Genomic DNA, 14,195 nt, shown 5'->3' with positions numbered 1-14,195 from the left:
TGCGTTTGCATTTTATTTATTTATTTTATTTTATTTTTGTTTGTTTCATCAGGATAATGTGAATTTGTTTGCATTTTTTTCTTTGCACTCTTACTGGGGGAAGAAAACACAAAAATCTTTTTTTTTCTTTTACATTTTATTAAAAAGATAAAGTGTTCCAGAAAGCTGGCATGTCAACACATTACAGCCAAAAACGGAGAGCATCGTGGGTAAATGTGGGTACAGAGTATGTGATGTAACTGCTGTGTGGACTGCTGAAATAAGGAGCAGCACTGGCTCTTGTGTAGACGGGGAATGAGGCCTCAGTGTACACATGCATCCTCTTCTTGATGGGCTTAGCAGCTCCATTAGCAGTGAGTCCCTGGTGTGTGCTGCCTCCTGTTGAGCAGATGGGGGAACTTCCAGTTGAGTCCCAGGTGAAGCTCCTCTTTGTCCCAACTCGTCCATGTGTAGACCGAGGCTGCTGCTCTGCTCTGACTAACAAACTGGACAGAGGCGAAGCTCTGGAGGTTCGAGCAGATGGACTGTCTCTCTCCAACAGCTCCACAGGCTGCAGGTTCAGGAGAATGGAGAGCTGAGCAGTGCTCTGATGGTCTGCTCGTGGTCTCCATTTCCACTTTAGAGGCCAACTCAGGGAAGAGCTGCAGGATTCCTTTGAAGTGACGACGCACCATCTTTGCTGTGATCTGGCTGGGGTCCAGTTTCCAGTAGTTTCTCTTGCTGCCCAGTGAATCTGGAACCACTGGAATCTAAAAAAAAAACACAACACAGGGTTTTTAGAGACAGAGCTTCAGTTGTTTCTGGAATAAATTAAAATAAAATCATTTGAAATATTTGAACCTTTGGAATAAAAACCTACCTTGACAAAACATTTGTTGGTTGATAGACAGACTCTGATGTTGTTCTCAACAGATTTTCTGTCTTCAGAGATTAGTGGTGTCAGCTTGTCCATCAACCAGAAAACATCAAGTACAAATTAAATTAAAGGTTTAAAAAAGATCATGCAAGTCCAGGGTGCCTTTATTCACATGTTCTAGGACTGTCCTCCTGTCAGACAGTTTTGGAGCATTGTTGCATCCACTTTGTCTGATTTGATAGAAGACACTGTACCTGTAACTACATGTGTGTTGATTCTAAATAATTTGTCAATCCTCAATATTTCTAAACTCAAAAAGCGAGTCATCCTGGCTGGTCTGACAGTAGCTAAGAAATTGATTGCATCTCGTTGGAAGCCACCTCATTCTCTGACTACTCAGTCTTGGATTCTCTCTTTTTTGGATGTCACAGCTCGGATTAATGATGCTAATGAAAACACCCTTAACACCTGGCGTAGCACTGCTGACTCTCTAAAAAACATGCTGTAAGTCATCTCACCCCTCATCCAGTTCTTCTAGATGTCAACTCCCTTCTGTCTTGTCAATGTATGTATGTATTTTTGTAGATGATGTATGTAATTTTATTTTTATTCCTATATTTTCTTTTTCTTTTTCTTATTTTAATTTACTTTTTGTTGTTGTTATTGTTTTTTATTATCATTTTTACTGTTGTTCTTTCCCAACTGTCTTTCTATGAGAATCTACCCTACTAATATTGTATATTGTATTCCCTGGAATATTTCTGTTGGACCTAATGAAAATGAAAATAAAAATTTAATCGCAAAAAAAAAAGATCATGTGTGTTTCATGTGAGAATATTCATGAACAGTCATTGTAAAAATGTCTTGACTCTTTCTTGCCTGAGTAAAAGTGAGCATCTTGTCTGCAGCGTCTTGGAGGACGACTGTTTTGGGGTTGAAGATATCTCAATATTTAATTTACTTTGCTATTGCACTCATCTGAACTTGTACAAGAGTGTCAAGCTAAAAGTCAGAAATGAATAAATGTGCCCTTTAGATGGGTCTCATCAAATGAGTTAAATATCTTTAGATGGCTCGTCTCAGTCAAATGCTGCTTAAGTGTTTAAAAAAATACTCAAATGCAGGAAAAAATATAGGAACCATCACTACTGTATTCACCTGAATTAAAATGGTGCCGCACAACAACACTGAATGAAATATAATTATTTTTAGTCTTTTTAGAGTTGTCTGGATAATGACAGAGACGAGGTTTGTTTTTAGGCTTTGTATTTGAGATATAGGCTGTGGTAAGATCACTTAACTACTCTTCAACATCTTCTGGTGCTATCTAATGCTGTAGAAATCCTTTTTGCACGATGAAAAACACTTATTGTAATGTTAGATGTTCCTTATGTATCCCCAAAATAGTCTGTGTGCAGGTGAGGCTCAGGAGACAACACATTACTCCTTTAATGGTAGTGATGAGGCTGAAGAGACTGAAGCAGGATGTGTTCACTGGTGTAAATATTTCTCTCACACAAAACCAAGAGCACCTTATGTTGCTGAACTCATCCAAAACACGAACAGCTCTTTTTGATCTCTTCAAACAGCAAGCATCCTTGCAGCTTCATGTTTTCCATGTCAGAACTTGACCTCCAAATGAATTATTTGTTCTTGATTCATGTTCTTGTAGTTAGCAATACCAAATGTGGAGGCCATAATTCTCAATGTTTCTTAGAGTTTGACCTTCATCATTGATCTCCCTATCAGCCGGAGAGCAACTACTTAAATGTATTAGTGGAACTTATTTTAGTGATATATATTTAGGTCACGTCCATTTCTCCCCACAATTCAGCTCAGTTTTTTTTGGTATTTGTTATGCTAATTCTGCCTAATTTTAAAATGAATGTGTATTGCAGTTTTGATATTTTATCTGACTATTAAATTAGTGTTATTAGAGTGCTGATAATGAATAAAGCGTGGCAAAAACTAGAAGAAAAACTACTTGAATATCATTTAGTTGAAATAAGACAGAACAACTTGAAGGTCATTTCACAGGCCATACATGACATTTCAACTTCATATGGTAGAAACTACTGCATCACATGGATGGACAGAAGACACAGGACAGAGACTAAATGAAATAAAATGCCATTTTATTGTTCAGCCGTGTCATAACCTCGTCTCCAAAATAAGCACAGCAGGACTACAACTGGTTCATCAACTGAGCTACCCTTGATAGCACATAAAACTGGGTTTTATTAGACCACCAATGATAGAGTTAAAGACTTTTCTATCAGACATCCAATGATAGCATACAAAATAGTTGTTAACCTACCAGTGATACTGTATATAAAACACTTGTCTCTAGATTTATCCCCAACCCACCCTCAATTTTACCCATCTCCCTCTTTAGAACATTTGTGACACTGACATATTTTATGCTTAAACAAGCACATATTAAGAATGCATAATTCTCCATTTTTGAGATTATAAAAAAAAACTACACAATGTTACACTTTAAGTCAGAGTACAATTCAACTGATTATTAGTGTTCTACACATTCGGCCATAAACCAAAGGAACATTGTATAATATCACTATAACTTAACACTACATGTAATATACGTTTTAAAAAAAGAAAAAATTACAAATGATTAGCATTGAAGAGAAAATGAAGATGGCTAGTGCGAAGGCAAGCTGGGTCAGTACCATAACAGAGAATGAGTAATACAAAAAGAAATAAAAAAATAGAATAAGAAAAATAGAAACAAAAAACTGATAAGAATACAGGCAAGGCTAAAACATATGTGTTTCAAACTTTTTAAGATCCACCTCATGTGCACTCATCCATTTAGGTAACCTGCTCCAAGACCTCCATTGTGTGATTCCACATCTCTCTGATACTTTAACCCCCCTGGCTTCGACTTGCTTAAACATTCCTGTGGCAACCATCTTTGTTTTCCTTGTGTCAGGCACTTTCCAAGACCCCTTAATCCTTTCTTTACTTTCAGCAACTACAGGCCAATCATAATGTTGACTCAGACAATACAGGCCAATCACAATGCAGGTTTTATCCGAATACAACTGCAAAAAGAGCACATGACAACATTTTCAAATCAATGTCTTGGTATTTATACATTTATTATTATTTTTTTAACTTGGAAGTTTTCTGTCCAAGTTTGTCTTACCAATCCTACAGGTCGGTATCAAACCAGGCCAGCTGGTTGCTGTCCATCAGGTCCTGGGTGTGGCCAAGATCTGGCAATGGATCAGTGTGGTGGCCCAGGTCAGGCAGAGTGTCAGTATGGTAGTCAGCACCTTCCATCATGGGGTCCAAAAGGGAGTCCTGGCCGTAGGCTGCTGGGTAAGCCCGGTAAGCTCCGTCTGACAGGCAAAGGGGGAAATAAATGAATGCAGTGATCAGCCATATAGAAAAGAATAGGCAGGACGACATACAATTAGTTTCATATTCCAAGAGATATTTATGCCTATGCACAACATTCAGTATTTATTTTTCCATCAACATAAAACCATACTATCAGAAGCTTTAAAAGATCAAATTCCACAAAGCAAACGAGGATTAAATAAGAGGTGAGAAACTGAGTAAGGATTTCATTAGAGATAAAAACAGACACTCACCATCCTGCCTGTAAGCCAGGGGGTCTCCCTGAGCTCCCATATCCAGTCCCAGGTCTCCAGTCTATAAAAAGGCAAAACAGTAATGAGTAAAGCCTGACATACGTACAGGAGTGCATGTCTTTGTCCCAACTCTATAGCACATCACTATAAAATACTGACATATATTCATTCTGTGACAGTGTATGTTGTACTCTAACCCGTGGCTGACTGTATGCGTGTTTGTACCTCATTCCAGGCCATAGGCTCAGTTCTGAACAAAGAGCTGGTCAGCTCCACTGACAGACGTTTCTTGTAGTCCTGGGGTTTGTCCTCAGACATGCGGAACAGGACGGCTGCAGCGTAGGTTGCTACAAGTGACATGACACAGCATCGTAAGTCAAGTAAACCGAGTGTAAAAACACACTGACACACAGACATGTGTCCACGTATACTCACCGACGCCCTCGTTACGGGAATGCAGCAGCTCGGTGAGGGGTGCAGTGGCTCCTTCGGCTTCGATCGCCTCTGCGGCTTCCTTGTCCTGAGCCAGTTCACACAGCACACCAGCTGCCACACGCTGGATATTCTCCACTGGAGAATACAGCAACTGGAGATGATAAAGCAGAGAGAACGGTAAGATTGGGACAAATACATTTATAAGCAGCTAATGCGTGACTGTAGGATTTGTCTCTATAGTAATAAGTTTTACCTGGACAAAGAGTGGAATGGTGTTGAGCCCTCTGATAACGATTCTGTTGTGGACGTCCCGGGCCAGGATGTGCAAAGCTCCTGTGCAGCCTTCCACGATTTCCTCCATACGCACTCCCTCCTGAATGCGTTCAGAGTGGAGGAAAAGGGAAGTCAAATACCCAAAATGTAGAAACGTTCAAATAAGGAAAGCTCGTCGAGGTGTTGGCTGGGTTACACACCACAAACTGCTGCTGGTTGCCTCCCATGCTGGTGCGCCTCTGAGTGTCCTGGTGAGCCCTGACGAGCAGTTGGACCAGTCGTGGGATGGCTCCCTGCTCCCGCAGAGCACTGTGGTTGGCTGGGCAAAGAGCCAGGTTACGGATCAGACCAACTGTGGCCTAGAGGGAGGAAAATTAAATGTTTTAGTTAGCTGGAAGTAAATCCTGTTTATCAATGGAGGTCACAACGCACAAGGCTGATCCAGAATTGTGTTTGCAGTTGGGGGAAATGTATAAGTGCACAAGTTGCTAATGACCTTGATCAGTGGCCAGTGGGACGGAGGGTGCAGTAGTTTGACCACCACGGGCAGGCCATAATGAAGACGCACAGCATTCTGGGCCATCTCAGCATCCTGGTGGCGGGAGGTCAGATGACGCAGGGCACAAACTGCTGGCTCTGTGATGTCCTCTCTGTCGCCAGCTCGAAGCACTGTTCGCACCAGAGCCTCAATGCCTCCAACCTTAGAACGCATACATTTAAAAATCAGGATACACGTAGTGATGCTGATAATGTCAAGTGTCTCTTACACTCAAAGATACATTTCCAAAAGCTAGTGTGTGTAACACGTACCTGGCAGACCATGAGCTTGTTACTATAGTTGTTGCAGGTCAAGTTGGAGAGGATGCCAGCAGCACATGTCACTACATTGATGTCATCACTGCCCAGCAGCTGGACCAGGGTCCCCAGGAGGCCCTCCATTCCCTCCTGAAGAGCAGAGGACAGGACAGAGGAGGGGAATGCACACCGTCTCAATTATTTAGCATTTTGTGTTATCCAGTCCTTAGATTATATAATAACATTAATACTTTATACTATATTAAATGGGATTCTTTGAATCAGCAAGGAGTTAAACTGTCCAAACACAACTCGAAAGCTGCTGTGTGTCGTATGTCTCTAGTTAAATTGTTTAAGTGATAAATATCTTCACACTTAATTTGTATTTATTATGTTTATGTACTATGTTGGTGTTTTGTTATTAATGACTAAGCCGATCAAAACCAGCGTGGTGTTGAATGACATGAGCACCAACCAGCTGTGTTCGCCGTCGCTTTACTCGTCAGTGTTTGTAAGACAAATGTTAAGTTTGCACTTCAGTGTAATACCAGGTGACACCTCTCTCTCTCTCTCTCTCTCTGCAATAGAGCTGCGTGATAAGTTGACTCCATGGGAGGAAGAGAGCGAGGGGGCGATCGTCCACTAGTTAAAGCAAGGGCCTTGTCCTGATTGTAGATCTGTTTTATTAAGTTTGGTACTTTAGATAATACTCAATCTATAATTAACACAGATGATGATTCTTAGCATTTGTGGCTGACTGTGTGTGTGTTTTACCTGTTTAGTGGCAGCATCTGAAAGATTCCTCAGAGTCCAGAGGCAGTTCTGGACCAGACGCTGGCTGGGGTCTGTCAGGTGAAGCCCCAAGGCCTGCATGCCTCCTACACACACACACACCAAAGAAGAACCACATTCATTACATCAAAGGACTTTCACCTGAGCAGCAAGCCATTGCTACTAATAATAAATACATAATATATCCAAGACCTGTAACTATCCCAGAACTGGGACACTGAAGAATTTGTGGCTCCTTCACTGTATTGTGTTTCTATTCTATTTCTGTACCATGAGTATGTACATACCAGCCTCTACGATAGCAGGCTTGTTGCTTGAGCAAACAGAGAGCACCTTGAGCACTCTGCTTGTGGTCCACAGCAGTTTCTCATATGTGAAGGTCCTCATGATGTTGACCAGGGCCTGGGGTCCACCACTGGCCAGAATGATCAGCTAAAACAAAGACAGGTTTGTGTTTAGACACGCTACAAACAGAGGGACCTTTTTGAATCAATTAATGTAAGTGCATGCATAAATAAGCGTATGTTTAAATACCTTGCTTTCTTGGTTACCATACGCCAGGATCTGCAGGCAGTCAGTAGTGATGGCCAGGAATTTGACATTGGTATTGGACAACAGGGCCACCATTTTCTGCAGTCCTCCAGCCAGACGCACTGCCATCTTTGCCCCTTCCTGATGCAACAGCAGGTTGTGGAGCGTGGTGATCGCGTAGAACAAAACACTGTCCACGGGTGAACTGGAAAAATGCACCAACCAAATAAAAAAACCACAATCAGACAACCTGAACAGTCAAAACCACCGCCACCTTTTAAAAACTAACATCTCAGGTACAAATACACACAGTAACAACTCTCACACCCACGCGGTGACAGAAGACGATCTGTATCCATCAAGACTCAGCTCAGTAGCTGACTTATCAATCAGGCTTGCACATTATACATTTGCTTGATGGTAAACCTTCATCTCAGCAGCTTGCATCGTCAGGACAATGGTTGGAGACACCAACAAACAAAAAAAACAACAAAAAACACTAGCTTTTATTCTGTTACCCATCAGGAATGCTTGAAAAAAAAAACTACAAAACAATGTTTAAGGCAGTAAAACTTGGTGACTACACATCACCACAGGAAACCATGCGTCCATAAAGAATGACTAACCTGCTACTCACAACCACTGTGCGGCGCAGAAATCTGAAAGTTACTGCTGGTACTTTGAAGCACCAGTATCAGCATAACACACTTTGCTCAACTCTGTCAATATTAACTTTTCCTTGAATGCTGAATAATTAAAGCTGATAGACACACATTTAAGCTCAAAGATAAAAAAAAAAATAACCCTCAATCACCGAAAACTTTGAAGTGACTTCATAACGTAGACCATCACTACACTTAAAAAGATTAACAATTTTCACTCGGGGCGGTTAGATAATCCAAATTGCTACCTGCTCCCAGAGCTATCTATGATCACCTGCTTGCAGTCTAATAAAAATCAGCCAGTTCATTCACTCTCATGCTGCTCTTCAATCCTGCAGTGCGGTAATGCGATTCCAGGTGCAAACACACACACACACGACTTCCGACAAGTCACAACTTGCAAGCCAGCTAACTGTTTTGGCTGTGTGCTTTGGCTTTTCATGGAGAACACAAAGGGTAAAGTGAGGAAGGAAGACATTTTAAAAGTTCCACATTGGTCACGCTGTTGAGGATGCTGTTCTTTGGGGTTGTAGCTGGTTTGGTGAAGATTCAGGGTTGATGATTTGTCGCCGTCCTTAAGACTTTGTAATGAAATGAGCAAAGCATTCAATATCTCTGTGTAGGTCATTGTTAGTTAATCAGGTTAAAGCTATATCATAACCAGCCTTTAGCTTTATTTGCAGTTGGTTCAATGCACATAGCTGTAGCTGTACATTTTTGCATTTTAAAACTGTGCCCAGCCTTTACTCATGACACAAAGAGAAAACAAACAGTTAAAGCCTGTTAAATAGTATGAGGGCCTACCACTCACTGATAGGGTGCAGTATTGTGTACCAACACCAATTTGAGCTGCAAGGAAATCAAACAACTCTCTCATCAAGACCACTCTCCGCTATGAGATCCTCCTGCAAACAAAATCCCCGGCACAAACCACTCTAAGACAGCTTCTCTGCATTTCTGTTGCTAGCTTCGGATCATTTGGATGCATGTGCACTGATCATTTCATAGGTGGTAAAGAGCACCACGAGTCTTCCAGTGTCCTACCCGAGCATCTTGACCAGAGCAGGGATGCCTCCAGACTTGAAGATTGCAAGGAGCCCCTCACGGTGGTGGGAAAGATTGTGCAAGGTGCCAGCAGAGCAGCGGGCAGTCTCCACATCACCGGTGTTCTGCATGGCACGAACAACAGCCGAAACCATTTGCGGGGAGCGCATCAGGGCGTGGCGCGATGCCTCCTTCTTTGACAACTGATGCACCATTACAGCTGCTTTATTCACGACAACCTGAGACAGAGACGATGGTTTAGGAAGGGGTGAAAACGAGATTGCTAATAACTTCCATGATACCATAATTAGTCAGTACCATTGCACTGTTTGAGTGTTAATTCACTCAATTGTGTACACACCTGGTCCTCATCATTGAGCAGTTTTGTAAGCTCAGGGATGGCACGAGTGGCCAGCTCAGCGTCATCTTGATAGTTAATAAGGTTAACCACAGCGTGCTTCAGCATCTGAGAGGGCTCTGCCAGGCGCTGTACAGCTGTTGGGTGGCTAGCATCCAGCTGGGTAGGTGGGATCTGGATGCCCTCCTCCAAGGTCTCAGGGAACATGGCAGCACGAACACGCTGAGCCCGAGTCATTGCATACCCCTCAATGTCTGATAGTAAGGTGATATGATAATTAATATCATAATTAAAGAAATGGGCCAAACAATCAATCATCAAATCAATCTTGTATACCTGTAGCCTCGGGGGTGAAGGGCTGGTTGAACTCCCAGTCGTAGAGAGTTGGATCATCCTCCTCAGCATCAGGGTTTCCTTTGCCGCTCAGAGATGGTGCTGTGGTGGTGACTCCAGACTGAATGCCTGAATCCAGGTAGGACTGCTGCTGCCACTGGCTCACTGCAGCCTTGCTGTCTCCCATCGCCATGTCCAGCTCCATCAGATCAGCTGCACAAAGAAGAGGGGCAGAAAAGGTTAAACACACGGAACGCTAAACGAGGAGAAAAGTTCATTCAGCTGCTCTCTTATAGCCAATAATCATTTTTACGGGTGAAGCTTTAAAAACATTCAGAATGTTGAGTTAATTTAAATAGGGGGTGTAAAACCTGCATAAAATTAGAGCGAGTCATTAAAAGCTGGGAAAACGAACAGAACAAAAAGCAAAGCTTGACTTCTTCCATGTCTGATAATTTCAGAAAATGATCAGAAATCTGACTTCTCCGACAATGCACAGGCACGTTTTTTTCCCCCCCTTAGCCCCTGAAGGAGAAACTCAAAAGGTAACAAAGGACGAATTATAACCTCTTAGGTTACTGTGACATGTGCTCACCTAGCTCCCACTTTACCCATTCCCACAATACCTCGAGGATTAACAGCAATCCGTGTTTTTTAAATGCACAGAGAAACTCTTACACACAGACAGAGAAAAAGGATCAATTATGAATGTTTCATATCAACACAAAACTTAAGTTTTTCATACTTACACTGGGTAGCCATTGTTCTTGCCTGCCCTCAGCCCGCACAGCAGATATGTCTGTGTAAAAAAAAAAAAAAGGGGGAGAGGAAAAAAAAAAAAAAAGTACACAGGGGGAAAATAAGACAACTCAACCTTGAGTTCTGCGTTTGCCAAACCTAACCTAACCGTTTCTCCTACGTGGTCTCAATAATATGATAAAATATATATATGTCTTCTGCCTGCGCTACCTGTGCCAGCTTCAAGACTTGCTTGTTGTTTGGCTCGCTAACGTAGAGAGAGAGAGAGAGAGAGAGAGAGAGAGAGAGAGAGCTATGGAGGGGAAATGCCGAGCCTCCACCTCCAGCCGAGAGAGCAAAGCGGTGGGTATTTCCAGGCCAGCATGAACACAATTCACCATTCAGCGGCAAAGAAACATCAAAGGCATATTTCTCCCCCTCCCCCCCTCACCACGGCCAAGTTCCGACCTCGCAGCTTGGGTTTCCAATGAGAGAAACTACCCCCCCACCCACCCACACCACAAACACACACACACACACACGACACACACACCACACAACGGCACCCTCCGCCCCGCAATCACTTCCATGACTCCTCCTCTCGTGGTGGGTCTGACTACGAGCGTAACAGGCTGCCTAATCAAAAACAAAAAAACTAAATAACACCAACCACACTGTACCACACATATGGCGTTAATTAAAAACACCGACGCGCTAGCATGCGTTAGCCACCTCCGCTAGGCTAACCTAACGTGCACGGCTAGGTTAGCCCCCCCCTCTCTCCGCTAGTTAGCTAACTAGCTAACATAAACAAACACTGTTCGGCTGCTTCACTCGCAAAGTCTAAAACCGTCGAGACTCGTCCTGAGAACACGACCACCGTGAGGAGTGGGCAATGTTTCCAATCGCTTCATTGTCGGGGCGTCGTGACTTTCAAAGCGGACCCCTACCAAAAAAAAAAAATGTTTAATTCTGATTTGATTAGCTTGGGCTAACGCAGGACGTATGAAAAGTAGATCCAAAAAGCGCCACCCGTACAAAACCTGCCAGCCAAATCAGAAAACCCCACCGGAGCCCCCCTCCACCGACCGAAAGATGGTTTTCTTTAGGTGAAGCAAACGTTGACGCGCCCGTTAACCCGCCGTGTAATACATGTAGTAAACATACAAGCGTTACCAGAGTCGAGCGGCTCCTCCGTGGCTCTTGTCGGGGGAGATTTGCTCCTTTCTCTCGGCTGAAAATAGGAAAACGGCTGCTAGGTGAACCACCCGTGGAAGTCCGAACCACACCCGCCGTTGCTCCGCCGAAGATGCTGCTTCCGCCTGTGCGATCGAACACCAAGATGGCGAAGGAGGAAAATACAGTATTCTGCCGCACTCGGAAAAATAGGGCGTCGTTTCAAATAAAGTTTCAGCATCGGAGATTTTTTTTTTTTTTTTTTACACTTATCGCCACACGCTGCTATCTTTTGTAGGTCGGCGGCAGTTTTGTTCATTTTTTTCAGTTTGGACATTTTTCACCTCGCGTAAAATGAAAAGATGTGTGATACTTGCTGTAGTGGCGGGGAGGGCGAGGTGCATTCATTAGAAAGGAATGTGATTCATGAGCTGCTGTGATATGATGGAGGGGTTTAATTAACATGCAGTTAACTCAGAGACATAAACATTCCCTTTAACGGATCTATATATTTCACTCAGTTATCTTTTTTTTTTTTAAAGTCATAATTCTGCACAAGGGTGGGGTGTCTTTCATCGATGTTTGCACAGTTAAATTGGTACATATTTTGCAAATGATAAACTGCATTGGTTAAAGGAAGAGGATGAAAACACATACACAAAATGAAACCATACACAAGTCAGTTGTTTTCCATAACTTGATCAGATTGTGAAAAAAAATGTACTGGCCACAGTAACATGATCCCGTGTTGTGGTTTAAATTACTTTTAATCATTTATCTCCATTGTTTTTGTCATGACATGACCTGCACATCTTCTGACAAGTTCAATCCATCACTGAAGGCTGACAGTAAAAAGACATAGCAGGTTATATCAAGGTTATTTTGTGTGAAGGGCATCAGAACATGAGGCGTATTGTTGAAACTGTATACAATTTCTTTCATATGCATTTCCATTTTGGGAAAATGATCATAGGCTGGTTGGATTCAAATTGTAAATGCACCTGCCTACATCACAACAGCCTGATGTCTAACATCCAATTAAATCCATCTGGTGTAATCTGCTACACCCTCTTATCATTGCGTACACCTAAGCATTAACAGAGAAGGTGTCATGAATTTATATTAGTAGTACAAGTTCATGCGTCTGACACGTGCTAGACTAGACAAGGTCCAAAGTCCAAAAGGTCATTAGAGAGCATGTTGGTGTTACAGGAAATGGAAACTTATGATCATTTATTTTACCACTATCAGCTGGAACGTTTTTTATATTCAAATCATCTCACAAACAAAGGCAATATTGAGCCACATATCTGCAAGGGGTATAAACAATATCAGAAAATTGGACAGTAATAAAATAGATAGACTACATGCTGTTGGAGCAAATTGAAGTGTGACAATATATTTTTTCACACACTGCTTAAAATGAATCTATCATAAGGTGATGACATTTATTTCAGCATTATTTTCTGTCAGCATGTGGGACTAACATCAAACCCTCCGAATAAAAAGCTCGTTCACTGTGAGAGAGTTGAGAGAAGTGTATTTCATTTACCTGAGTAATAAGAAACATAGCATGGTAAATAGAAAAGACAACATAAAGCACAACTGTATATCTGCAAGGTAACATCAGTAACATCAGGACCGTACCCAGATTTATTTATAAAATAGAAATCCAGACCTTTTCTTACATGTATATTCATTTATTTGGCAAAATGAGTCACTTTTTTTTCCCTTGCAAATATCATGCAAGTGCACAGTAGGTTTAAGGTTTAGTCATTCCAGTCTATTTAGGGTAATGATCTGACATTTGTTGTATTTATCTGCTCAGAGCATAAAAATACATACAGAATGATTCTTTTAAAGTTGCCCATCAACAGAATTCTCATGAAGATATGAAGAGAAATGATTCAGATACAAGACAGTCGAGGATTGTATAAATAAACTGTACATGAATATAAATCAGCCCAGCCCTCCTTCAGATTGGTTGCACAGCAGCGACCGTAGAGCCTACTCAGGGTGGACAAAATAACAGAAACCACTTACAACGCTATTTATTTACACTCTTTCCTTCTTTCTACTGCAATTGCTGCACAACATTTTGTCTTGAGATAAATAACGTTCTATCTTATCTAACCCCAACAATAAATACCTTAATAGTGGTGAGCATCATAAATTCGAGTTATCTTTGAGCTTACTGTGTAGGTGTCACCAACACAGACTGAAAAAAACACTTAATGGCCTAATTCTATTAATATGTCCAAGAGTCATTAAAAACTATTTTAAAAAAGGTGTTTGTTACTTTGTACCTCCAATGATATTCAGTGTCTACCTCGGTCACTCGTGTGTCCATTCTCTAAATAATTTCTGATCATTTAATTTTTTGAAAAACAAGAAAAAATTCCCAAAGTCATGCACAAGGTCACTACAACAGGTGAATGCTGACCGACGTGGGCTGAACCCCAGCGATCAAAGTGAAGGGACCTCGGCTGCAAGCAGTTTTTTCACATCGCCATCACGAAATGTGACACTTTATTGAGAGTGAGGAGAGGAGAGGGAAAAAAACAAAAGGGAAGCCACGTGGA

At 41.9% G+C, this 14,195-nt stretch overlaps 1 protein-coding gene across 3 annotated transcripts; it reads right to left on the bottom strand.

The window, feature by feature from the left end:
* Positions 1-2,970: 2,970 nt before the first annotated feature.
* LOC104922057 (catenin beta-1) lies at positions 2,971-11,801 on the bottom strand. 3 transcript variants are annotated; one of them, XM_027286220.1, is made up of 17 exons: positions 11,605-11,801; positions 10,449-10,498; positions 9,703-9,912; positions 9,370-9,620; positions 9,009-9,247; positions 7,306-7,507; positions 7,059-7,203; positions 6,754-6,857; positions 5,995-6,129; positions 5,681-5,884; positions 5,385-5,543; positions 5,165-5,284; positions 4,912-5,062; positions 4,702-4,823; positions 4,477-4,537; positions 4,026-4,221; positions 2,971-3,921 (listed from the first exon to the last, which is right to left on the bottom strand). In XM_027286220.1, the coding sequence occupies exons 2-16, from the start codon at positions 10,459-10,461 to the stop codon at positions 4,031-4,033; spliced, it is 2,307 nt and encodes a 768-aa protein (XP_027142021.1). In that variant the 5' UTR covers positions 10,462-10,498; positions 11,605-11,801; the 3' UTR covers positions 2,971-3,921; positions 4,026-4,030. The 3 variants fall into 3 exon arrangements, with proteins under 3 accessions (XP_027142021.1, XP_027142020.1, XP_027142022.1); XM_027286219.1 differs by having other exon boundaries at positions 11,614-11,801; XM_027286221.1 differs by lacking the exon at positions 11,605-11,801 and adding an exon at positions 10,669-10,693.
* Positions 11,802-14,195: the final 2,394 nt, after the last annotated feature.

Source organism: Larimichthys crocea, chromosome XIII (genome assembly GCF_000972845.2).
Source record: "Larimichthys crocea isolate SSNF chromosome XIII, L_crocea_2.0, whole genome shotgun sequence".
Classification (NCBI taxonomy): domain Eukaryota; kingdom Metazoa; phylum Chordata; class Actinopteri; family Sciaenidae; genus Larimichthys; species Larimichthys crocea.
Note: the sequence above shows the minus strand (reverse complement) of the source record. Positions and strands in the feature narration are given on the sequence as shown.

Coding starts and splice junctions, on each gene's coding strand:
- LOC104922057 (XM_027286220.1), bottom strand. Junction 9,621..9,702: donor CTTCACCCCCGAGGCTACAG/GTATACAAGATT, acceptor CCTTACTATCAG/ACATTGAGGGGTATGCAATG. Junction 4,538..4,701: donor AGCCTATGGCCTGGAATGAG/GTACAAACACGC, acceptor GCCTTTTTATAG/ACTGGAGACCTGGGACTGGA.